The sequence below is a fragment of the Poecilia mexicana genome, unplaced genomic scaffold (genome assembly GCF_051168715.1).
Source record: "Poecilia mexicana isolate PSO_F unplaced genomic scaffold, ASM5116871v1 scaffold_1, whole genome shotgun sequence".
Lineage (NCBI taxonomy): Eukaryota > Metazoa > Chordata > Actinopteri > Cyprinodontiformes > Poeciliidae > Poecilia > Poecilia mexicana.
Window position 1 is genome coordinate 8,921,409 of NW_028263370.1, and position 27,519 is coordinate 8,948,927.

The 27,519-nt window shown below is 37.4% G+C and overlaps 1 protein-coding gene across 1 annotated transcript in view; it reads left to right on the forward strand.

The window, feature by feature from the left end:
* Positions 1-26,948, forward strand: part of tbck (TBC1 domain containing kinase) — a 32,873-nt gene extending 5,925 nt beyond the window's left edge. Inside the window, exons 13-26 of the mRNA XM_014988131.2 lie at positions 690-739; positions 857-986; positions 1,876-1,974; positions 2,059-2,121; positions 2,245-2,371; positions 2,549-2,599; positions 3,438-3,521; positions 6,155-6,240; positions 8,925-8,961; positions 10,493-10,654; positions 18,036-18,208; positions 23,794-23,957; positions 25,247-25,406; positions 26,556-26,948. Coding sequence (XP_014843617.2) covers positions 690-739; positions 857-986; positions 1,876-1,974; positions 2,059-2,121; positions 2,245-2,371; positions 2,549-2,599; positions 3,438-3,521; positions 6,155-6,240; positions 8,925-8,961; positions 10,493-10,654; positions 18,036-18,208; positions 23,794-23,957; positions 25,247-25,406; positions 26,556-26,666 — 1,497 coding nt within the window. The 3' untranslated portion in view covers positions 26,667-26,948. The remainder of the gene's footprint in view (positions 1-689; positions 740-856; positions 987-1,875; positions 1,975-2,058; positions 2,122-2,244; positions 2,372-2,548; positions 2,600-3,437; positions 3,522-6,154; positions 6,241-8,924; positions 8,962-10,492; positions 10,655-18,035; positions 18,209-23,793; positions 23,958-25,246; positions 25,407-26,555) is intronic.
* The last annotated feature ends 571 nt before the right edge of the window (positions 26,949-27,519 follow it).

Consider the following 27,519-nt stretch of genomic DNA (forward strand, 5'->3'; position numbering starts at 1 on the left):
AACCTGGAAAGGGTTGAGTGTTGCAGCAGAACAAAAACTTGGTTGGAATGGATAAAGCAGACAACCTTAAAACTAGTGAAATAGTGCTCGCCTCAACACTATTCAAAATTTGTTGACTATAATTTAGTGGTAGCTTCGCAACAGGAAACCAACCATCAATAAATAAACTAAACCATACAAAGATTCAGACGCTTGTTGATAGCTGCGGCTTCATGGATATATTCGAGACTTTTTTCTGTTAAAATTAGTGATAAATCCACAACAAATTCAAACATGTGCATCCATTTTTTTTTTTTTACATAACTAAAACTTTTTGTTGCTAATTATGTAACCCTGAACAAAAATCCCCTCAAACTGACCCTTCAAGGGCCAAAATTTAAAAAAAGAAAACATTCACAGATACTCAATATTTAAAATGAGCAATTCAGGTACAGTTGCATTAGATTATAATATATAATTATTTTACAAATTTTGAATTGTACAAAAGGCATATTTTCTTTTTAGTGTCCATATGTACAGATTATTAAACTGTGCCAAACTGAAGATCAGTGGGCCCTTTATTTTAAGCATAAGTGAGAGGCAAGCACACGTATGTCGAGTTGGACGTTTTGTTTCGTTGACTCTTATCACAGAGTTGAAATCAGGACATGAAAAAGAATATCTTTTTTTTTTTTTTTTTTTTGGTCTAGAGACTGAAGGATGTTGCTGGAGAAGCCTATTACCCTCTGCTGGAAGACGAGTAAGCCTCCTCCATTCTAAGACCTTTCCCATCTCCCATGCCACTATTTTTTAACATTATCTTGTCATTCCTATTGGCACCAGTAATGTCATGTCCCTATCCACCTTCCTCCTCCAGACAGTCGAGTTTGCCGCAGTCTAACAGCAGCAATGAGCTGTCGGCCACTGTCACGCTGCCACTCATCATCCGCGAGAGAGACACAGAGTACCAGCTCATCCGCATCATCCTATTTGACAGGTTGCTCAAGGTCAGGGCAGCATATGTCCTTGTGTACATCAGCCTTACACACTCAGAATCCACACCCGGGGTAGAATACACAAGCATAACGTTCTCAACTTCAAACTGTAGCATATTTCATTGGTATTTTATGCGAAAGAGAAACACAGAATAGAGCATAATTGTGAAGGGGAAGGACAACCACAGGGTTTGTAAAGTATTTTTTGTTAAAAAAAAAATCTGTAGCAGTAAATGCACCCCCACCTTGAAACATGGAGGTAGCAGCACCATGCCGAGAGGATGCATTTCTTTATCATAGATGTGAAAACTGGTCAGAGTTGTTTGGAAGTTTGATGGAGCTAAACACTGAGGAAATCTGGAAGGAAACCTGTTAGAGGCTACACGTTAACCTGTTAGATGTTCACCTTCCAACAACCCTAAATATACGGCCAGAGTTGCATCAAAGCATATTCCGGTGTCAAATTCGAGACCTTAATTCCGCCCAGCATCTGTGTCGATACTTCGAAGTTGATGTTTGTAGCTGCTTTTCGTTCCGTCTGACAGAACTCGAACCAGTTTGCAGGGAGAATGAGCAACAACTGCATCATTAAGATGTCCAAAGCTAGCAGAGACGTACCCTAAAAGACGGGCAGTTTTAATTATAACGAAAGCCACTTCTAAAGAATATTGATTCAAAGGGTCTGCGTATAAATGCACACCACACTTTCAGATTTTAATTTATAAAGGATTTTTAAAAGGATGCATTGGCTGGAAGGTGGTGTCAAGGCTAGTTTGTAGATTTAGGGGACAATTACATTTTTGCAGAGGACCAGTTTGATTTGGATAGTTTATTCCTGAAATCGTCGTTGAAAATTGCTTTGTATATTTACTCTGTGGTACTTTACATGTTTTGTCTTCAGGGCTATCCATACAAAAAGAACTTGATGTGGAAAGAGGCCAGAGTGGATATTCCTCCTCTGGTTAGAGGACTGGCTTGGGCTGCTTTGCTAGGCATTGAGGTACAAAACCTAAAGCAACAATTAAGCTAAATTTAAATGAGAAAAGGTGCATTGGTTCATCTGTTCTTTGTATTTTTTGCATAGGGTGACATTCAAGCTAAGTATGACAGCACTGACAAGGATACTCCCATACCAACTGACAGACAGGTAGGCTGAAGAGTAAAAGCTAACAACTGAGTCGATTTACTTTTTTTTTTTTTTTTTAAAAAAGGTATGTTATTTCATGCTCCAGTTGTTTAATTTTATGTTTTCTTTTTCTTTGTTGTTCAGATCGAGGTGGATATCCCACGGTGCCACCAGTATGACGAGCTGCTGTCATCTCCTCAGGGTCACATCAAGTTCAGGCGTGTGTTAAAAGCCTGGGTGGTCTCCCATCCTGACCTGGTCTACTGGCAGGGTCAGTTACTCCCCCTTTTTTAAAATGTTTTTATTTATTTATTTATTTATTTTATCCTGGTAACACCCATAAATGAACACTAGATGGCGATTATGCCTCGTTTTAGAAACTACATTTTTTTTGACCACAGCTGCTTTAGTTTGACCTTTAATTTATTTGATGCACTTTCCATTTCAGGTTTGGATTCACTTTGTGCTCCGTTCTTATATTTAAACTTCAATAACGAAGGTGAGGATCTCAGTCTGAGCTTTTCACCTTAGACGCACTCATCATAAATTTCATTTTAATTGGGTCTTTTAATCTTTTATTTAAGACCTCTTTTTTTTTTCCAAGGTTGACTGAACATATAACTTACACCTTTAATCATTTCAAGGATAATTGAGGGTTTTCAATAACCTACACAGACCTCCAAAAATATACAAACAGCCCAAATTTATACACCATGAACAATATTTTGCTTAAAATTCAACATTTGTTTAAAATTCCTTCTCCAAGTTCCAGAGAAATCAGATGCCTTGTTTAGCCCCCAACTAGATCCAGTTGTAACTCTGACTCACTATAAATTTGACTAATCTTCATTAGCAAAAGTGTAGTTCAGTTATGTTACCTCACTTTTACTCCTCCAAACAGACTTCTCGTCATTGTGACAACAAAGACTAAATCTCGATCTCAATAAAACCATTTTTTTCAAGGATCACTTAGCCTGTCCATGTGGGCAGCTGGACATATCATTTGGTCCCAAAGGTGTCTGCTTTGAAGCAGAAGCTTTTATACTTGTTGGCACCTTCATGTTGATGCTGAACCAGCTTCACTGTGAATTACAACGCTGATGTTTCAGCAGTTTCTAGTGTATGACAGGGTGAACATTAGGTCAGATGGTTGAAACTTGGAGATAGTTTGGTGCAACTGCTTTAATCGCTGTAAATCCCAGTTTGTTTGGTTGAACCTAAAAAAAAACAACAGATAATTCAAATGAAAGCCCAAAATTATTTCTGACTGATGCATGTTAATGTAAATGCTAAATGTTTATTTCTACATTAAATTTGTATACATGTTCTCTCTATAGCATTAGCATATGCCTGCATGTCTGCCTTCATCCCAAAGTACCTGTACAATTTTTTCCTGAAGGACAACTCCCATGTCATCCAAGGTAAGATATTCAAGAAGAAACCTTTGTTTTGTGTCCAAGTAAAATTTCTTGTTTAAAAAAAAAAAAAAAAAGTCAATCATGTTGCAGTGTACATTTGTGGCGGCATCCTTTCAGTATAGTCTTCCTTTCTCAGTGCTTTTAAGCCTGTTTTATCATCTTCCACTGCAGGTTGAGCTTTAATGATTAAACGCAGTCAGAGGCTTTAAGTTTAGAAACAAATTATCATAGGCTGACAGGGTGTCAGCCTGTCACCCTAATGTTGATTAAATCTGGGCTCAGTGTTGCTTCTAAACTGTGAAAACTAATTTCAGTCTGTCTTAATGGAGTCTGCAGCTGAGCCACATCATTTAGAAATATGGAAACAAATGAAACTGCAAATGCCTGCAGAGAAATATGATAATCAATTCCTGTGTGGCTGATAAAGAGCTGCTTTGCACACCTCTGAATCTCAGTCAGGAATGAGACTGTTATTGTATCATTCTTTGAATAGGCGCTACGTAGAGGTGTCTAATGTTTGTTTGTGGGGGAAAACTACTTTAATTCAGCGTTTGAGGATCAGATGTCCAAATGGAATGTTTATACTCCCCCGCAAAAAAGAAAATCACTATCACATTATTTTTTAAGTGCTAATTTTGCCATTTCTAACTAAAATAGTACATTGGTCATTTTTGTCCCTTTGCCATTTTTTTTTACATTTTTTTGTACCCAATATTTCCGTGATTCAACTTACTTTTGTTCTGAAAGTAAAAGGTTAGGTCAGATGGTTGAAACTTGGACATGGTTTGGTGCAACTGCTTAATCACTGTAAATCCCTGTTTGTTTGGTTGAACCTAAAAAACAAAACAAAACAAAAAAAAACATAGATAAACGTGTACGTATAGATTTTCCATCAATACGTGCACGTTACTCTGACGTTTAAAATACATTTATACCCAAATAGTTAAAGAATTTATTTTATCTATCATAGTCTTCTATTAGGCTGTGGTTTGGTGACTCTAACAATGTCTATTAGCAGAGGGGTTATTTTTGGCTTACATAGGAATCAGAACCATTATAGTCACATATTATCTGGATTTCTGTAGTGTCTTAAAACATCTTGATACCACCAACTTTGCATGGTTAGTTACATCTTCCAATATTTTAATTATTTGACTAATGAATTGTGTAATATTATTATGCTGTAACAAATTTGCAAGGCCCATTTAGGTCAACAAACATTACTGAAGGACCAGATTTATCACAGGAAACCAGCAAAAAAAAATTCTGTTCCAAGAACTGCGGGTCTTATAGCTACAAGAAGATGAATATCAGAAAGTTCCTACTCTATTGGTTAATATGAGCTACATGGATGTGGCAGGGAATCCTGGTACATGGCTTATTGAAGCTTTATTGAAGCTCTACTGAAACACAAATTTACCTACTGAAGTTGTGTTTTTGTGAGTAACCTAGACCATACATTAAAATCATAAGGTAGATTTTAATATATGCATTAAGCCATACATTTTAATGTATGTTGTTTTTTTTTTTGCAGAAACCCTGTGCAATATTATAACGCATTACATATTTAGCAGAAAAATACCAGAGTATTTATGTGAAGTTGTAAGCAAATAAGATGCAATTAAATTAGAAATGTATAATAATCATTTGTGGATGTTATATGATTATATCTGGCTGGTCATATTGACCCTTCATAATTTTTGTACTTTTTACAGTATTCAGTAGATGCACTGACTACTTACTGCAAGATTCAATATTTTTCCTAAATCTTGCAATAACCTAGCACTATATAATAAAATACTGCATGTAGCATATAGTGGTAAAATACTATACTAAATACATAAATACATTTATATAGTTTATGTGACAAAATAAATGCAAATAAGTTCAAGCATTTGTAGGATTTTCACATTTTTTATAGCCTGGTAAAAACCAGGTCTTTGCTCTTCTTTTTGCTTCACACAGAAACCCTGAACCCTTGGCCATTGAGAAAGGATTGCTTTCTCGAAGTTTAACATTTTGCCCAATCGATAACATTTGGGCGTAATGTAAGCAGTACGCCAGTTCAGCACTAGGAAACTGATTGGAAATTGCCTGTACTTTTAAACAACCATCCCCTTCTGCTAAGAGAGACGTGCCAGCCCATATGAGGCAGCTGTTATTTCAACATTTGGAAGCGTGACCAACTTGGACTGAATGGCTTTGTTCACTGCCACTGCTGCTATTGCCAACTACAGGCAGACTACAAATCAAAAACTGCTGAAAATTGACCTCATTTTTCACAACTGATCCTTCTGTTCGCTGATTGGCATGGTTGAAATTCAGCCAGAGAAATCGAGCTCAATGAGAGAAATCCCAGAAGGTGCACTAAAGGGAGATGAGAATTGAGTGAAATTGCGTAGGAAGGCGACGCCTGGCTAACATTTTTATGATTATTTTCACAACTTATCAAAAATATTTTACTAGCAGCCATAAAACATCCATTTATTTTTCTTGGCGATTAACAATGGGACATTAATTTGCAAAGGGATTAACTGATTCATAGCTATCAAAGCCACATTCATTGTGTGTTTTCGAGTAAATGTTATACAATAGATGTTTTTCCTGACCTTTTTGCTCTTTTGCTTTTGTTCCAGAGTACTTGACTGTTTTCTCCCAGATGATTGCCTTTCATGACCCAGAGCTAAGCAACCATCTAAATGAGATTGGCTTCATTCCAGATGTAAGTTGCACAGGATGAAAGTGTCCTGTCAGACTGATGACAACAGGCTCCGGTGCAGGACATGCTCAGATTATATTCATCTTACACCGCAAGTTTTACTTCAATAGGAATTCAGAAGAAAATTATTCTTATTTTCTTGCTCCTTGCCGAGGGCAAAGGAACCTCCTTGGATAGCCGGGTATATCTCTTCATTGCCACTGACACTTTTTGTTCCACATCCTTCCTTCCTGAATTTGTGGTCACGGTCAAGTTCTCCCCACAGTCCACAGCTAGTAATTTATACAGCGGCTCATGTCTTCCAGGCACACTTAATGACTGCCTTCTGCCGGACTTAGCTTATTTCTTTCACTATGGGCCAATTCCTGCTGCCCTTTGCCTTCCTCCTTACAGCTTTGCTCAGTGACAAGGTTAAAGTCTGTGCCACCTGTCCGTGAATTTAGTTGTGTGCTGATGAATGTGTGTCATCTTGGCTAGTGCAGTATCAGAGCCTGCAGCTTCCGTCTGAGTTTTTGACGCTGCAGCTCTTGAGTGATGCATTTAAAACACAGAATTACTTTTGGTAATTGGATTTACTGCAATTAAATTTAGTTTCTTGTCAAATGTCCTGCATAGCCTTCGGATTGTAAGAAAACATTAAGTAAAACTACCTCATTTTTCACCATATTTAAACAAAATGACTGTTTTATTTAAAACAGAAAAAAAATCCCACAGCTTTTTAAGTAATGTAATATTGTTGTTGTGATGGACTGGCGACCTGTCCAGGGTCCACCCCACCTCTCAGCCGTTGACCGCTGGAAATGGGCACCAGCACAACTCGCGACTCCACCATGGATAAGCGTGTAAGATATTGGATGGATGGATATTATTAATTAGATTTGAAATGTAATCTACAATGTGTAAGCATCATTTTTATTGTTACATAAATTTAAGCAAAGCTAGAAGTGCAAGCAGTTGTGAAAGTGGTCCAGTCACTCTTTAGCAACTCTATCCTTACCACTTCCTGTCTAATATACTAAGATCCCCACAATTATGTGTAATTATTTTTGCCAGATTACGAAAATCCAAAAAGATGATCTGAAAAGTAATGCTGACTTAACCCCATAGGCATTAATTAGAATGACAGCTGGTCTTATTTTAGTTAGAAAAAGACTCTGCTTTTAGCTGTTCTAAATACTTGCAACCAGTTTATTTTCTTTCTTTATAAATAAGGGAAAGAAGGACCCTTCATTCAGCAGGCTCCCCATACAGCCAGAGAAAATCTCCTGCGCCACTTTTTCTGGTTACTCATGAAAAATATATTTAACCCACAGGAACGCTATGGCGGGGAATTTTAGCAGTTTAGAAAATGTAACTTTTTAAAACTTTGATATACCTTGATAGCCTGTGCCTTGGTCGGAGAAACAGTTAATCAGCCTCACAAAACAGTTGCTGTTTTTCTGATGGATTTTAAGCCTTTGAAGTCCTGCCAACTTTGGCTGTGTTTCTGTTTTAGTTTTAGGTCTGGATAATGCTAAATAATCTGTGTGGATACAGCTGTCATGCACGTCAGACTATGTAATTAGACAAAAGACATTAAATCCACTTAACTTTCACTGAGCAAATACTCCATCAGCCCCTACAAAGCCAAAGAATAAATGCAAAACACTGCTTTCCAATGGGTACTACGTAGAGACATTTTGAAGCAGTAGCAGAACTACAAGTTTTGGAGTTTTGTCATAAAAACTCACAATATTGAAGAAGACAGTTTTATCATGTTTTATTTTTACTCAAAATATGATATTTTATGGCGAAAATTTTAATTGCGAAGTGCCCTGAATTTGGATTTTCAAGTTGTAAGTCTACATTTTTGTGGCAACAACAAAGCAGACACCCAATATGTCTGCCTTGCATGAAAAAAAAGTTTAGCTAAAACTGAATAAACAACAAACTCTGTAGTTGCACTTTTCAGATTCCTAACTCATTCTTCCTTAGTGAATAGATGCTGCAGCATCTATTTGTTCAGTGACACAGAAACTCATTATGGACCTTTGGTAAGTTTCCAGTGCTCTTTTTTTCAGCATGGTTAGCAATCAGATTACATATAGTCTGTGGTTTAATTCAGGCAGTTTCAATTTAGTCCCATCTCCTCTCCAGAGTATACAATTTGCACCTTCTCTAATTCAATCTGGCTGAACCAGAGTGTCTGTGACTCAGGATGATACTGGGAGTGCAGTAATGCTCTGGTTCATCACTATTTCAGACACCCAGAGGTCCTTATTATTGAATAGCTACCAGCTCCTGCACAATCACAGGTCAATTACCTTTCTGAGACGAGCTCTGGTTTTTCTCTAACTGATCCAACAGGCTAAATGTGTGCCCCATTGGTTTAAGGTGGAATACTGCCTCTCTGTGTGAGCAGGTGGGGGTTTTTTTTATGCTCGGCTGAGAATAAGAGGAAAGATGTCAGAACTGGCATAGTGACACTCATTTGTTTGCTTTCCCAGTTCTGCCTAAGAACCAAACTAATATTGTGTTTTCAGCACATTTGTGATCTGCCTCCAAGTCTTTAAGTTGTTATTGATGTGAATGTGAAGTACAGTATTATGTGATTTTGTGAAGTCCAGATTACTAAATTCTAATAACGTCCAAATATAACTAGTCTTTCCCTCTCTTTCTGTTGTTTTTTTTTTCTTTTCCCATCACAGCTTTATGCTATTCCCTGGTTCCTCACGATGTTTACACGTAAGTTGCATTTTGTTGTTGTTCCTAGCAGATAATTGCATTTTTCAGGGCCAATTCTTCAGATGTTTTCTCTAGATGAAAAACATCTAGAGAAATATGAGAACCACTATTATATTTTATATCCACATTTAGATGTGTCCTTATTTCATTGGATTGTAATTAAATAACTTAATGTGAAAATATGTGTGCCTGACAAATGAGCTGCATTTGATTGTCACCTTTCTACCAAACATCAAGATCTTAAACGGAAACTCTCATCCCAGACTGAGCTGTCAAAATAAAAGCAGTAAAATATATTCAATTCGATCATCCGGTTTCATGTTTGTAAACTACTACCTCTTATGTACTTCTACTGATTCCAGTGAATAGCTCCATGTTTACATCTGTTACACTGAGAAGGTCACATATGTTGTTTATTTCATGCTCTTATCTTTACACACTTTAAAGCATAACCTTGATCAAACCAACATATATATATATATATATATATATATATATATATATATATATTTTTTTTTTTTTTTTTTACCAGTAAAAGTAACATAAGTAGAACAACTATTTGAACAACTTTCACGTTGAGTTTGGATGCATACATAGAATCTGGAAATAGTGATTTCCATGAACTGACCCATCGGCCTTGGAATGGTCAGTGCAATTGCCCATATGTTCTCTGTTCTTGGTAGTATAACTCCATTTTAAATTAATCAGTCACATCCTCTTACATGTGAGGGTGCAGAGTTTAGTTTGTTTCCCTTTTGTCCCAAATCCTCCCACAGAGCCAGTCAGTGCCTAGTATTCAAGGTGTGCTTTTCTGACTGCTAATGTCCTCAGTCCAATATGAAACAAGGTTGGAGGCCCTGCTTCCTTTCACAAACAGACACACTACCTGTCACTCACACCCACCAGTCTATTCAGTTGACTGCTAATGTGTTGGGACCCTCTGAAGCGTTCTCTCAGCACTCAGCCCACTGCACCACTGTGGGATTCTGCCTCCATATAGACGGAAAAACTAAAAAATAAATAAAAAATCTGAATAGCATAAACAGAAGCACCAAGTCAGGTTCATGTTTATGCATGTCAAGAGAAGAGACATGTTACATTTAGGAGCACAGAAAGTCATATGATTGAAATAATAATTGCAGAGGGACATGGTATCAGGATGTGGTTTTATTTGGCCTGAAAAGAGTTGGCTCATAATGAGAGTTCTTGTTCTAAAGCTCCTGAGCCTGCTGATGTTCTTCCAGTCATTTTTTTTTTTTTTTTTTGTAACATCGCCCACCTAAACCTTTTCCCAGCTGCCTCCTACACCAAATATGCTTCCGGGCATTGCTCAGTTTTGCCTTGTAAGCTTGTAGTTTTAATCCACAGGGACAAATTTATTCCATACTTCTTCACTTACACCTCTGTAATTGTTTATATAGTGCAGGAACAACTAAATCTCATAAAAAATTAAAAAAAAAAAATCCAGACACTGATATGGTATTTGTGACACATTTCCCCTGTTGTATTTGTTTTTCCACCTGGCATGCAGACGTGTTTCCTCTGCACAAAATCTTCCACCTGTGGGACACGCTGCTGCTGGGAAGCTCCTCGTTCCCCTTTTGTATTGGCGTTGCCATACTGCAGCAGCTCAGGGACCGTCTATTGGCTAACGGCTTTAATGAATGCATCCTGCTCTTCTCTGACCTGCCAGGTAAGAATGTTAGCCAGTACTTTGCTCTGGTTATAAACATCGCTTTACTGTTTCTCTCTTTTCAGTTCCATTTCTTAATTTTAGTATAACAAAAATACTGACCGACGGTAACCAATATCCTCACGGGGTTCCTACACAGTCTGCAAAAGTACAAAATTTGCTTGATTTGGCTAATAAGAGTATGGGAAATCCTCCATCCATTCACCAACCCATTCAATTTGTTGAAATTTACAGCCTCATCGCTGTATTGCCATAAATTAGTTTTCCAGCTTTGCATTACTTTTTAAACTTTAGATTAAGAAGGATTGAGCTCTCTGGAAAATTGAGTGGGGAACAGTATCGACATTTCACCTGAATTATATGTGTGAACCCGTATATTTCATACTCTTGGCACATTTGGGTGTAAAGTAATCTCTTAATTTTACCTACAGATGGTAATAATGTTTTGGAGCAACCCAACCAGAATCTTGACTCAAATATAATCTAATATGACTGAACGCCCCTGTCTTTCAAATTGTCTTAATGTCTTCAGGTAGTTGTCTGTTTTCCTGGAAACGCTTTGCTTGAATGAAAATAATTTTTTCATATATATCAGAATAATAATGGGCTTAATTGCTATATACCACACTGGTTGGAATTATTTACATTCTTGAAATTAATGTTTTATGCAGTTCAAAGGAAATTCTGCCAAATGCTGAGGAAATGCATGCAAACCTCTGAATTTGAAAGCATTAACAAGAATTCTGATGTAATGTAGACATCTGCTAAACCCAAAATTCTTACTGACCCAAAACAAGAGAAATTTGTTCTGACTTAACTTCAAACAGATGCGTCTCTATGCAGTCGCTCTGTGTAAACTTCCAGTTTCAGCTGGGGATCGAAAGAGGTTCCCACAAGTGTTGGAACACAAAAAGACTGGCCAAAAAGGTTTTGTTTATTCGGTAACTTGAACTAATAAAACAAGCTTCCTCTGGGATAATGTTCATTAACAGAAAAACAGACTGATTATGAATAAAATGTGCTCTTAAGGAAAAATATCACTGGATATCTCAAGATATGGTTCGGATTATGTTCTGCTGTGGGGCTGATTCACTGGCTCGGGTGATGGATCCATTTAATTTAATGAAAGGTGAAGTCAAAAGATTGCTAATGGTGTTTACAGCATTTTCCATTACCTTGTATGAGTAATAAAAAAAAAAGCTTAAGGTGAAGGTGTGATGTTTTCAAGTCGTGCACAAACACAAAGTACAGATACTGCAATACAGAGTGATGCTACAGGAGCAGAGGAGGAAACTACCGCATCGTAAAGAGCCCTGTTGACCCAAGTTAGAGTGAACATTTTTAGAGGTGACTGGAATAGACAATAAGCATACTTCAAATAAAAGACTAGCAGAAACTGAAGAAAGCTTTCTATTGGCAATTAAAAATGTTTAGAGGCTTTCTATAGCCAAAATACAGTTTTGTGTTTCTTGATTTGTCTACTTTTTAAAACCTATTTACCAAATTGAAGCTTCAGTTTGAGCATAATAAACTGAACTGAGTAGAATATGTTCAACCTGTAGAAAAGGTCGTTTCCTTTTGAGATTTCTTGTTGCACCTCTTGTGCTTCCATTTGACTTAATTTGTAAACACCACACTGACCCAAAAGCCGTCTTCCCTCAGGAACCAGTGCAAAACCAAAGAAGGTACAACAAGAACTAGTGTTGGCTCCTCAACCTACGCAAAAACGCAAAGTTTGACAGTTTTCTAGTTGTACTGTTACTTATGATTATCTATTTATTTTCTAGTTTGCTGTCATTGTAAAGATTTTATTTCTTTTGAAAGATGTCGTCTTTTGTCCCCCTCTTACTTTTAGTGTTTAGTGTCTTCTATAAGCGTCTTGAGATGCTCAGTGTACACTTCATGCTGAGTGATTGCTCCACCTACTTCCTTAAAAAGCTGTGTTGCTTAGTGTAAAAAACCTGAGCATCTTTTGGGATGAAATAATTATACAGGAAAAATGTTGCTCAGAAGTGATGCAGAAATGCTGCAAGACAAGCTTCCCCTAGTGTCCACTTTTAGTGTTGCCAAAAGTTCAGTGTTTTTCTGTCAATCTTCAACATATGTGTGGGCCAGAAGGGAGAAGGAGTCCAGGTTTTCCTTATACAGGTAAAATATGTTGGCCTGAAGCTGCAGTCAGCTTCTCTAGTGTTATTCGAAAGTGGCTGGCTCCTTCTGCCAACTGTGTTTTTTTTTTGTTTTTTTTGGTAAATTATTGCCAGCTAACTATACCCGGATTGTTATAGCATGGTATTTTGAACTCCTCTTACACTATATTAGGAACTGATTCTGGAGTGGAAAGACTGTTTATCTAAGCCTCCAGTAAGGTTCTGGTCTGGTTTATGTTGGCAATTTTTTATACAACCTGTGACAAGCAAGGCCTGTTAAGCCTGGTGCCACCCACTTAAGCAAAATGTTTATAATCTCTAAAACAGTGAAGACATAAGAACTTATTTTTAATACCTAAATAAGCTATGTTGGTGCTGTCTGTTTTCTTAACCACAGACAATGTCCCAGACTTAAACTGAAAACATTTTTTATATGTTAAAAGTTTTGGGATCTATTTTATTTCGATACAAATAGGTTTAAGCACTGTGCTAATGTCTTTATTCTGCAAGTGTTGCCATAATCAAAAAGCACAATGTTCATAGAAAAAATAGAATAGTGTGTTGGGAAAACTATTGTGCAAAAGGAAGATGATGACTTGGACAGCAAGTGCACAGCCAGCATTGATTAAAAACCAAACATCCTTTTTGTTTTTATTAAAAAGTGAAATTAACAATATGGCCTTTTTTCCAGTGGCACCTCACAAATTAATGCCCTTCTCAATATTCAGTAGGACAATATTTACTCGCAGTTCTGTTCATGTTTCCAGTGCTATTTTGTCTTTGGTGATTGACCTTTAAAGCCTGAAGGCTTCCTTGCTGTGTCACCTTAATCTTTGACTTCCTTCACAGGTTCACTATAACATTCGAAGTGGTGCTGTGGCTGAGTCACTCTGAAACATTAATATCTTTCTAAGTCTGCCGAGGGCATAAATCATGCACTTTTGGCAATATGTTTCAAATATTTTCGCTCAGGTCTCTGAATGTGAAGGCAACCTTTGTCAAACGGCGGCAATAAAATTTTACTTCATGTTTATACAAAGTCACGCGCATGCACATTTACATATACGCGGCTAGTGAATTATGCTTCATATCCTGTGATTTGTGGCCTGCACCTGTTCATTTCTGCCATTAGGCTTGGAAAATTGATGTCCTCATTGAGCTGAAGCTTCCATTCATTTTTTTTACCGAGCCGGCACCACATGCATCACATTCACAACTACAAGAGCCTCGTGTGTGGAGGCAGAACAACACAGCCTGCTGCTGGTTTTGGATTATAAAACAGGTCAAACAGAAGTTGTCTAGCTCACTGTGTGGCACAGATTGAAGCAGAAATACCAGAAATTGTTTTTTTCCCCACATTTTTTGTTGCTTTTTATTATGAAAGGCTATATCTGGTTGTTCAATATTTTATTTTTTTTCCCCAAATTTAAAATAGCATCAAACAGTATCTCCCTCAGTGAGCACACCCCATTATATTTCTGTAAATATTTCATTAATTCTTTTTTTTGGGCCAACACTTAAGATGTGACACTTTTATGCAATTTAAAGTAGTCGGTGTACAGCTTGTTTATTAATGTAAGTTTATAATCCCTTCAAAATAATTAAGCACATATCCATTAATGTCTTAACCACTGGCAACTAAATGAAACTATTAAGTTAAATTAAAATGTCCAAATTGTGACCAATTAGCTATTTTCTCTCATAATATGCAACCCGTTAGTGTTACAAGGTTTCTGGTGTGAATGGGGAGCAGGTGCGTTGTTGGTATCGGTCACACAACTTATACTGGTCACTGGAAGTTCAACACAAGAACTCTGTGGATATGTAAAAGAATAAAGATGGCCCAGGCTATAAAAAGACTGCCAACAGTGTGAAACTGATCTGCAGCACAGTGGCCAAGACTGAAAGAGTTAAAGTTTTAGACACATTCCTTCTGCAACACACCTGAATCAGATAAGTGTCTTGCGAAAAGGCCTCTACCAATCTGAATGACTCCTGGGGAGGAAATTCACCTGCTTGACCTAAGTACATGAATTCAAGTATGTTGGAGAATGGATACATCTAAAAGCAGAATGGTAGCTCTCGTAGACAGGACTGGGGCACCGCTAGTGTAATTTATGAAAAAAGTTCAGTTTGTCTTTCAGTTTTATACAAGATTCTCAATCTGTGTTAAATCAGTGCAGGAATAAAGTTCCCGTTCAGTCCTCTCTATTCCAGTTTGCCGCTATCAGATCTGTTCCAGGATAGTGATTCCTAAAGGATTCCTCACATCAGGATTCATACACTTAACCCTCCCGCTTGGGACAACTGGAGCAGTAAATGAAGTCAGTGATAGTAATTCCCACTGACAAGTCCATTACACATGGAACCCAGTTCAATAGTTACATATTCCAATCAGGACAAGACATCCGGATTAAAAATTAGCATTGAATGTTTCATTCTCTACATTTCCTGCAATCATAAAATTAATGTTTGCAATCTCTAAACTACTATAAGATTTAGGAATGGATGTATGTTTCTACTGCACATTTCTGCGTCTAGATTACATACCTGACTTTTAAACATTAAAGCATTAGTATGAGACCCTCCTCCTGGCTCTGATTGGTTGTTTCAAGTTAGCACTGGGAGAAGGCGGCGAAGCTCAATTTTGTTTTTTTCACAAATAAACTGTCTTTTGCCATAATGTCACCACATAGTAACAGGTTAAACAAATATGCAACAAAAATGTTTTAGATAAAAGTTACATACTGCAGCTTGAAATATTTTAAACGGGTTTTTCTTCATGGAGAAGTTTTATGAGCAGCGCGCGGCTGTGAAGTTTTGCTTTCTGCTCGGGGAAAAAAGCATCGGAAACCGTTCAAATGTTGAAGACCGCTTACAAGGATGACGCTATGTGTCAAGCTCAAGTTTACTCGTGGTTCACCCGCTTTAAAAATGGTGAAATGTCAATTGATGATCAACCGCTTCCCCCCCCCCCCCCGAGCAGGAAGCAAAACTTCACAGCCGCGCGCTGCTCATAAAACTTCTCCATGAAGAAAAACGACGGCTGGACAAAACAGCTCCTCCAAGAAAATTCACTGCGGGTAGACGAAACCTTCCACATCAACGCCGCTTGGCACACTGATTGAGAAGGCGTGGTTGAACAAATAAGTAGCGGCAGAATCATGTACTACGAAAACTGCGCATGCAGCAGCGTCATTCTGGAAACTTTTGGGTACCCCCTCGTATAGCGGTGCCACTTAAAGTTTTTAGCAAGCCGGACATTTCAAGTTGACGATCGATGGCAATTGATCTCCCCTTTTGATACCCTTTGCACGTAGGGTATCAGTGTAATCTGCAGAGTTCTCTTGTGTTTATGCACTTCACCGACTCACAGTGGACAAGAGCGACTCTCTAGCCGACATGAACCTTGTGTGTACAGATAATCCACTGGCATTATTCGTGGGACATTAATGTTTGGTTCAATGAGACACAAGCACAGAGCTGATGATCTCCAGCTATTGATTGACAGCTCTTAGAAATCAGCCAGGGTTTGCAGAAATTGTGTACAAACACAACATTCAGTTCAAGGTGACAGTATACTATATTGCTTGAATCTAATAATTAACCCATCTGTCTTTGAAGACGTATAACATATAATCGTATGGCAACGCTGTTCGTGTGATAAATATGACTAGCATGTTTAACTCACGCTGCACATGTGTCAAATGTAGCTCAACTAGAGCAACAGACAGATTGAGTAAAATGGTTCTGTTTATGTATTCTAAAGAAATTGAAGTGCAAAAGAAGCTGTTTGTCTTGCAGCACGTTGGCACTCTGCCTGGGAGCTTCCAGCACTAAACCGAACAGCTACTTTACGTTTTTTTTAATGGGTTCACATTGGATTTGATCACCACTCATTTAAAATTGAACATAATGTGTCTGTTCAGACCTGAACTGGATAATGCTCTGTTAGGCAAATCACAAGAATTTATTTGTGAAATCACAAGAATAGAACATTTTCAAGTATTTTTTTTTTGACATTAGGCCACAAAAGAATTGGACAAGCATGAAAACGGCTGCATTTAGATTAGTCTCTACTGGACTGACTTATTGTAAACTGACTAGTATTTCAGTTCACAATAAAATAATAATAAAACTGTGATAAATGAAACATTTATTGTATTTGAAAGAAAACAAAACCAGGTTTTTGTTTTTCAGAAAAAAAGTTAGAATTGTGAATATTATTTTCCTGTTTTTTTTTCTATTGTCACTCTTAGTTAAGTAATCCAGCTTTTCAGAAGTTTATTGCAACCAGCCACATCTCACACTTCTATATGCCACTATATATGTTATTTACTCCATTATTTTACTCTGACAAATTGGTTGTTAAGCAGATTGGCTGTGTTAGAATGCCCAGCTGAGCCGAGAGATTGTTAAAGCAATCAATCTCCTCCTCCTCATTTCTGCCTCTTTTAGCAGAAGGAGTGATTGCAGGCAGCATTCATGGCCCTAGGGAGGGAAAATGTGTTTCGTTGAACTACTGCTAGCCTGTCGGTGTGGAATATCAGACTCTCGGTGTGTTTTTCACCGAAATGGACCTTGTAACTGAGTGTGTCAGGTCCTATCCCCAGAGAGCTGACAACCTCCTTACCTTGACACTGTGATGGAGCGGGGGGAGGCCATGATAAATCTTCTATATAACTTCTCCGCAGCCTGGCCCAGGTGCAGGTCACACCAAGAAGAGCTCATTAGCCAGACCTGCTTACTGGCCTCGAAGAAGCAGACAGAATGAAAGAGGCTGTCTGCGTGAAGGACTGCGAGGGTACAGCATTCCTAATTTACCCAAATCCTCGGCTAATCCAACAAGTCCCAGATCCATAATCCTCTCTGTTCTCACAACGAGAACCAGGCTACATTGAAATTCAACAACAAAAAAAAGTTGCTTTTTGATGAAAGAGTATTTATAACCTATTATACTAAACTCAAGGGAGCAACGCCTGCTTAAATAAGGCAGTTATTACCGCAAAGGCCGCTGGCAGCGCTAAATGAATGCTTGGGTTGCTAATGAAGGCAAATTGCCAAGGTCAAACTATATGCTGCTGCAATTTAATGCAACCTCCCACGCTCAAGGTTCCTATGGTGTCTGGAAAAGCATGGGAATTTCTTTCTTTTTGTCTGTTGAAAAATAAGACAAAAAGCTCTACAGTGCCGTGCATTTATGTTTATTTTTTCCTTTCACATTGTTTGTACAGAAATTGACATTGAGCGCTGTGTTCGCGAATCCATCAACCTCTTCTGCTGGACTCCCAAGAGCGCTACCTACCGACAGTATGCTCAGCCAATGAAAGCTGGCGGTGAAGGCATCTTTGGGAAAACGGCAACTTATTTCTCGTCTGACTACCAAGACATGCCCAAGACGGACCTGGTTAGTGTCACACACACAATTATCCATATATTTACATAAAAAAAAATAAGGTGGAGGCAATTTGTAGTTGCTTTTTGCTTTATAATTTTCCAAATTAATTAAGTGAGAGAGAGTAGAGCTTGGGTAAATCTTGTAATAGTGACTGGAGACTGTCAGAGGATGGGTTTTCTCCCACGCATACACAGATGTTATTTTTCTCCGGTTTCCTCCCACAGTCCAAAAACATGACTGTCAGGTTAATTGGCCTCTCCAAATTGTCCCTAGGTGTGAGTGTGTGCGTGTGTGTGTGTGTGTGCATGGTTGTGTGTCCTGTCTGTCTCTGTGTTGTCCTGCAACAGACTGGTGACCTGTCCAGGGTGTACCCCACCTCTCAGCCGGAACGTTAGCTGATGGAACCATCAAAATCAAAATGCAAATCAAATACTTCACAATATATTATGACATCAATTTTAAAATACTATTGATTGATTTTTGCAGCTGGATGGATGATTCTATCATTCTATACCACATTTTCCAGGGATAATTGATCTGTTTTGTAGTGTAGTTGTGTGAAGTAATTAGTAAGTTAGTCTCATAATGAACATTAGGGCACAATTTCATCTTGGAAACTCACCATCAAGCTACGATAAAGCTCTCCATTACATGGCTGTCTATATAGAATATTTTTACCTCATAAAAGTATTATGAGGTAAAAATATAAAGCAAACAAATAAAAAAAAAAAAGATTCATAGGAGTTTAAGTGTATGCTGTCACGTAAAAGTTCTTACCTCCACACTATTATGTTAGATGCTCTTCGGTTGTTGGACTATCCATCTGTTACCACTTTGACCCTTCCCCAAACATGCGGGCCTGGAGCTTGTCTCTAAATAATTTCTGCCTCCCAAATCGACACTGGATTTTCATAATTGAGTGTTACTGACACCTGTCCAGTGCAGAAAGCTTTCTACCTGACTTATTAAAAAGTCAGGTTGAAAGCTTTCCATTAAAAATGCAGAGGTGAAAATTTTTAATGTTTTGAAACCATAGTTTTTTTGTTTTTGGTTTTGTTTTGTTTTTTCAAGACCATAGCCTACCTTGAGACTGGTACCTGGACCATGTATTATAAATGCAATTACACTGAATAAACAAGTGCTGACCATAATATCAACCTTGAGAGTAATGCTAAACTAACGGTACTAAAAGTTAAAATGTGAAAGTGCAAGGGTTTTTAATTTGAAATATGATTACCTTCCCATTTCCGTTCTATTTAAAATTATTAGCATCAAACTGCAAATGTATTCTTCATTTCTCCTCCAGTGCCATCCATTCAGACCTGGGCATTAGAGATGTAATAGGTGCTGACAGTTTTATAATAAGCTCATTAAAAGTGTATTATCTCCATCTGAGCTACTTGTCTCTCTTGCAGCCGGAGACTTTTATGTGTAACTGAAAATCTGTTAGATTTGAGTCTCTGACCAGATAATTCCCAAAGTGTAGATGAACCTCAGTGCTGTGTAAATGATATACTTCGCACTCTAACAGAGCTTACCTGCAGATGTTATTTTAACAGGTTTTATTTTCTAAGAGTTATCTTCACAAAGATTATGTCTGTTGAGCTTTAAAAAATAATTAACAAGCGCCTTATGTCTGATAATGAAATGAAACACAAATAGTCCTAAATGCAGTACTTTTCAATGTAAAGACATGTATTATGTACAGTCCCCTCCAGAAGTATTGGAACATCAAGGCAAATTCCTTTGCTTTGTTGTGAAGACATTTGGGTTTAACGTCAAAAGATGAGCAGGAGAGAAGAGTTCAGAATGTCAGCTTTTATTTCCTGATATTTACATGCATCTGTGTTGAACAACTCAGGACACAAATAAGAACTTGACTGGCCAACACAGAGTCCAGACCTCAACCCAACAGAAGACATTTGGGATATTCCTGTACAGTTTATTCCAAATGTGTTACTTTACACCATATTTATATCACAAATAACTGCCTAGACTGCAATAAATGTGAGTTAGGTAGTTTAGTGCCATGCACACTGACACTCTGTTCTTGTGCCATGTTTGGTGACACTAAAATATTTTAGAAGAAAATGAGGTGGTATGGTGATTTAAAATGTTCAAATTCAAAACAGCAGACGTTAGCTGAAAGTAACTTTATTAATGCAACCTTGTTTAGATGGAAATGATGAATATAATTTTATTCCAGCAACTAGCTAGACTGCTCATCATCTGGAGTCCTTGTTTGCTGTGCAACCAAAACACAAAGACACTGTTCTATTATGAATTTATTTATTCATCACAAGTTGCAACATTCACCAGTATTTTCTAAATATTATGCAGACCTAATTTGGGATAAATTAAAGGAGAGGCTGAAAGCCAGGCCTTCCTGTCCAGCCTCAATATCAGACATCAGCAACGTGTTACTGGATGAACGGTTAAACATTCTCATAAACATTCCCAAACCTTGGAGAAAACCCTCCCAGAAGAGTAAAAGCTGTGATCACTGCAAAGGGTGGTTAGAGATCATATTGAACGGTTTAGATTAAAAGTGGAATAATACTTAAGTTCACATTCGTGTGAAGGGAGACAAGCAAATACTTTTTTGGCAAGATGGAGTGTATTCATACACACAAAAGAACAAACGGATCATTTACTGGGCTCCCCGATGATTGCTGTGCTCTCTCCTTCAGCCGAGGCTTATTTTTATGATCTTCAGTATTGATCCATTGTTGCATTTGTGTGCTTCTCACCTCTCTCCTTAAAACATCCAGTCAACAGCGTAATGTGTCAGGCTAACAGTCCCAGAGGCCTGAGTAAAAACACACATGACTTGGGAAAAACAGAGAGCACAAGATGTGGTTCGTTCTTCAGGCCCCTGAAATAGGAGAGAGGTGATGTAATCCTTAAGGCAAGAAATGACTACATTCTTAGAAAGCTTAAAAGCAAATTGAACACGCATATAAATAGACATGTGGTGAAAACGATTTCAAAAGCTAAAAATTCTTCCATGATGTTCAGGGTATTAAATTAAATTGAAGTTCAAATGTATGGTATTTATCCCAAGATCTATACTTCTATAAATGCTTCACAATAATGAAGAAAAACACATACCGTTTTTTTTTTTTTTTTTTATTAAACTTTTCTACTTTAGATAAAATAACCTGTTAAATATTGCAGTTATGGGCATGTAATTGCGAATAATCATAAATAGTTAATTTAATTTTGACAACCAGTACACTGACCTAAAGGAAAATATACACCCTTCAATCTTAGTTGTAAGTTTCATGTTTGTATTGCACAGATTATATTATTATTATTATTATTATTATTATTATTATATAATCAAGACATTTGTTGTGAATTTGTTTTATGAATAAACTTAATAGAACTGAACTAAGCAGCTTTCGTAAAAGCTTGGTGTGCTGTCGTACTATGAAATATGTGGTCGAACAGATGAATCACATGCAATGAATGATTGTGTCAAATAACCATCACCTTCAATTGTTATAAAAGTGCTTCATATATCAAACATAACTTAAAAGAAATTTGACTTTGCAATTTGACACCTTGAGGTCGGGCCTCTGTCTCTTCAAGAAGCCGGTGCTCTTTCCAACTCTCTGCCTTCACGCCATCACAATAATGCTCCGCATTATGCCATTTACAGTCGTCGTTAGGAGTTTTGGACTGAGAAGTGGTTTGCACAATAAGCTCAGCAGACACCAGGTGTTTCATAATCGGAGCTGTGCGGGGAAGCCACGGGGGACGGGTAGTCTGTGAGGCTCAAGGAGGAGCTTGGTGTAAATCGGTGGTGCTTGGTGAGAGCAAGCGTTTACCTTTACCCTCCCTTTAAGCTCGTCCTGAAGCAGTACCCAAAACACAGCAACCTCAGATATGTCTCTGTATATGTGTGTATTTAAAGAAAGAGGTCTCTCAAAACTCAACGTTCCTAGCAACATATTTGACAGCTACCATCTTAGTAATGCATTAGCTATTTTTCTTCCAATACAATCCTGGTCAGAAGATCCACTCATTAATCACAGGTTGATGTGGCATTTATTCGAACTGCTCTCATGACGGCGTGGAATAATTATACAGCACACAACTTTAACAAACTTTAAGGTTTTATTTAAGTTTTAAAACCTTCTGTATTTACACACAATGTGACGGTTGTATAAATGCCATCACATTATGTGGGGATACACATACAGTAAAACTGCTGTTCTGGGAGATTAATTTATTGCATTTAACTCCATCCACTTTATGTAAGTAAGCATAGCCATCCAATATTGAACTTGTTCTGACTATAGTTGACCTTCTATGACACTTAAAGGAAAACAAATCTAGTGCAGATTTGCCTGATGTAGCTTTACTAGCTCCGCCTTCCCTGCTGATAAAGGTAAAATCAGACAGTTTGTTGTTTTAATCATCTTTATATAAAGACTTCAGTAACCATTTGAAAACCCTTAATGTGTCTAAAATTAGACCCAACACGTCATGACTGTTCATTTCTGCTCTGCTGTTTTCTATTTTGCCTTGTAGAAAGCTTCTGCAGTCCTTCTGTCACAGCCTACAGAATTTGATCTCGGACTACTCGACATTTATGGCACAGAATAAATAAATGTGATTTATTTCGCCTCTGCAAAGAACGAGGGAAAATATATTTCTTTTCAAAACAGAAATTGAAAGTTGCAGAGCTGTTTGTTTGGAAGCAAAACTTGCAAATATTCCGGTTAAGATATTTTTCTCTTAAATCCACATCCGCATTTTTAGGAAGCGTCGAGAGATGCATTTGATTATTCAGAAAATATGCTCGAAAAGAAAGTTAAATAAATCAGAACCGATCTTAACCTGTTGGCTGTAATCCGACTTAACCCTCCTTGTTCTTGTGTCAAAAAAAAGTTTTTACAATACAATGAAAGCTTTGTGATTTTTATTTTTTGCTTTACTCAGGAAACGGACGTATTGTTTTTACATGCTACCTTTTAGGGAGGAATGATTTTCAGCCTGTTTGGGTGGTACAACACTTGGCGACCACTGCAGAGCAGAGCTCTGGGTCCTGCAGCCGTGCCTCTGGCTGCCTGCTGCATTGAATCTGTCTGGCAGCTCACGAGCAAACCCACCACAGGATTATGTTCTGGCCACGGCTGCTGCTCATCTGTCAGTATTACAGAGGGGAATTATTTAACCCTTTCAGTCCTGGTGCATCATTTATATGGTTCTTCCTTTCAGGCTGACGGCAGATTTTTACCACTAGATGCATTATAAGCATTGTGATGTTGCACATTTGAAGAGGCACATTTTGCTTTCAAATCATCAGCTCAAGGGTGTTATAAATTTAATTTCTTTGTAATGTTTATTTATGTTGGAGAATGAGAGTGGGTTTTGTGTGGGGCTATAGTAAAAAAAAAAATCGTACATCTGAAAGGATAAACATGGGAGTCATTAAGATGTAATTGTCTGCTTATTGGTTATTTAATGACGATAATCAAGCTGGTAGGTTTCACTTCCTCTCTAAATGATTAGCTTTTCGTCATAACAGCGTTCAGAAAGTCTGTCCTGCTTCATCTCTTTTCCTCTGACCTCCTCTCCTGCAGTCCCGAGAGCCCCTGGCGCTGTGTGACCTGAAAGCTGAGGTGTCTCCCCGAATCTCGGCTGAGGATCTGATTGACCTGTGTGAACTCTCTCTCGCCGGACCAACCAAAAGGAGTAAAAGTGGCAAGCCAAAAATTGTTGCCGTCGACATCCGCAATGTGGAAGAGTATCCTTAATAAATATCATTCCGGACTTGTCTTGTTTCTAAGCTGTTGTTTATGAGCTTAACGATGCTGAAACTACTACATAAATTCCTACATAAAAGTGGATGGCTGATACAGTGGTGGGTTTTACTATATTGAAAGGCGTGACGGAGTGAAGGTTGCGGAGATACAAGGACAAACAGTCTGGCAACAACAGCGCTGAGCCCCTCATTTCCTGCTACATCATTAAGCTTCTCTTCACAGAAACAGCCAGTTAAATCTGTCATCTGAAACCGAAGTCTCCAGCACGGTCACACTACGATCGTTTGTGGTGATGTGGGGGTCATTGCTGCTTGCCATTAACGTTGGCTACTGGGATTCTGGTTTGAGAATGATGTTTCTATTTTTTGGAGGATAACTGCTGTTACCAATCCAATCTAACAATGTATTTCTCAACAGTTTGCATGTTCAGACACTGAAGCAAATTATGTCAATATTTACTCTTTTTCTGCTTTTATGTTTTCAGCAAGACATTTTTCTCAGCCGTCTAACAAATATATGTTGTCCAACTTCGTCACGGTATATTGCAGTATTTTCTGAAGGTTGAGTGTTTACTTATGCGATGAACTGCATATGTACACTGTTACCTCTGTTAATGTTACCTTACATCTCTTTTTCTGATAACCTGTCTGAAACCTCTTTCCTAAAACCAGACTGGCTCACTGAAACATTTGTTCAAACAAATGTGACTTAAAAACCTATTATTTACATAAAAAATGCATGCAAATGTTCTTCTCTTCGTCTTATGCATGTTACTTTTTGATATGCTTAGGTTTCTTGGTAGAGTTACAAACTCAAAAAGATCACGGACTAAAATGGCTCCGTGTCTGGGAAAGGGAAGTGGAAAGAAATTTAGGAGGGATGAGCTTTTTTAGTTTCCCGTCCAAATACTGTAACATGCAGTAAGCCCAGCACAAAGCTGCCCAACCAAATACTGCAGTCTGGGAGAGGGGATAGCATAAAGTAGGAAGATTAACCAGGGGACTCCAGCATTGTTTTGGCTTTTGAATGCTGTATCTTTCCTCTTTCATGTAGTGTTGGTGTCTGCATTCCCTTTAACAGAAATGATTATCCTTTTCATTCTTTTCTAAATAAAGCATTTTTCATGCTGCTAAAGAACATTTGCAGCTCACAATATTCAAAGACCTGTATTGTGGGAAAGATAAACAAAGTTCACCACAGTTGTGGGCTTTGCTTCAGACGGATTAGCACACCTGCCAAACTTTGCACTCCTTAACTCTACTGTCTCCAGCTTTGGGAGAGGACACGTTTCAGGAAGCATCAACATTCCCTTTAACAGCGTCTTCGGGCCTGATGGTGAGCTTGTGCAGTGTCCTGCTTCAGGAGTCCTCCAGAACTACAGAGGGCGTGTGATTGTGATCGTCAGCCATGCTGTAAAGAGTGCTGCTTTGGTGAGCAAGCTGAGCTACACCTACATCAATATGCCACGCGCTACAATAAAAACGTTATGTATTAGTAGTAAGGCTTGGTTATTGTTCACTTTGGTAACACTTTATTTGAAGGGGGTTGAATAAGACTGACATGACACTGTCATAAACATGACATAACACATGTCATGAACATGAATAAGCCTTCATGAATATTTATGACTGTTGTCATAAAGCGTCATTCGGTAAATTATGACACTTTTAATACAAAGTTGTCATTATTCAAAATGTCTTTGTTATGACAACTTGACATTAACCAGGAAATCATTACTGTTTAAACTTTACCTTTAATAACATAAAGTTACCTAATTTTTAAAGTGCAATCAGTAATACTTTTATAACAAATTTATATCAGTAAAGATTTATTGGTTAATGTCAAGTTGTCATAACAAAGACATTTTGAATAATGTCAACTTTGTATTAAAAGTGTCATAATTTACCGAATGACGCTTTATGACAACAGTCATAAATATTCATGAAGGCTTATTCATGTTCACGACAGGTGTTATGTCATGTTTATGACAGTGTCATGACAGTCTTATTCAACCCCCTTCAAATAAAGTGTTACCTTCACTTTCTGTAAAAGATGTATTTTAACAGACTCCTATAGAAATATTCTATGAATGCACCTCCGATGAGAACATGAATAAAGCAGTGTTGTTAATACATGAAATGTACAATTTTACATAAATTTTAGACAGTTTTACTCGGTATTAAAAATGCATAATTTACTTGTATGGTAATATTAGTGCCGTCCTTTTCTTTGCCATCAAGTGGATGACAATTGGATCAGTTAAGCAAAAATGTTGCAATTAAATTGTTAGCATATAGGATGGATAAGGCCATGGGAATGTTTAAAAATTAGTAACCAAAACTTTGAATAACCACAAATGGACATTAAAATATAGCTGGACTAGAAAAATCCAAAAGGCAGACAACATATTTTCTAAATGTGCCTCAATAATTGCAACAAAAACATATTATATCAAGGTAATTTGTGATTATAAATTCTGTTTTACGTTTCAATAAAGATGTTACTCCTCCAGTAGAAAATTACGATTGTTGCCGTTTGAATTCCAGAAATGACCTTGCAAATATTTTTCTTCTTCACAGTTTGCTGCACATCTGGTCAAGGTGAATTTTTCTCGTGTTTGTATTCTGGATGGAGGGATCAGCAAGCTGAAGCCCACAGGACTCCTCACTGTCCCCTCCCCTCAGATCTGAACTCATAATCCACCTTCTCATTAAAATGATAACCATGAGGACTGAAAAATGTTTGTGGATAAAATAAAATAAAAAATGTTAGTGAACAAATGTCATAGTGTTGCAAAGTATCATTTCGATTACAATTTTAACTAGGCTGTTAATGATTCTTCATTTGTTGTTTTGTGATCAGAAAGTGTTTTTTTATGCATGACTCATTGAAAAATTGACCGGGGTCAGTTTGTGATTCAATAATAAATTGATGTTTTTTAAAAAAATAAAAAAATAAAAAATAAATAATTATCTCTGTATGTCCTTATGTTTGTTGTTGAATCAGATGATCTATAAACCATGGTCTTCAACTCAGGCTTTGCATGTGTATCACAGGTTTACATAGCCTTCACTAAATATAGGCCTTTTCATAAAAATAGTTATAAAATTGATAAATAAGAAATAAATAGGAGAATAATAGGTCTTAAAATAGTAAAAAATATAAAAAGTGATAATTACAGACATTATGAATGCTGTATTTCATGTTATGATATTTTATTTGGTTAAAAAACTGTATAAAACATAGTTTTTATTTTGTCAGCACCTAAAACGGTCAAGTGAGAAAAAATCTCTTATTCTGGAGGGTCACATTGACGTGTAGCCCATGTGACTAGCTCCAGCCAACCAGGTTGCTACGTTAGAAATGGTTAAAGCAGAAATGCAAAAAAATTTTCATGTTAAAAATTTTTTTAACAAGAAATGGTTAAAACAGGAAATAAAAAAAACCTTCTTAAAAAGAACAATAAATAACTAAAAGATTTAAAAAATATTAAAAACAAAAACTGTAAACTAAATAGATTAACAGTATTGACTTGAACTTAAA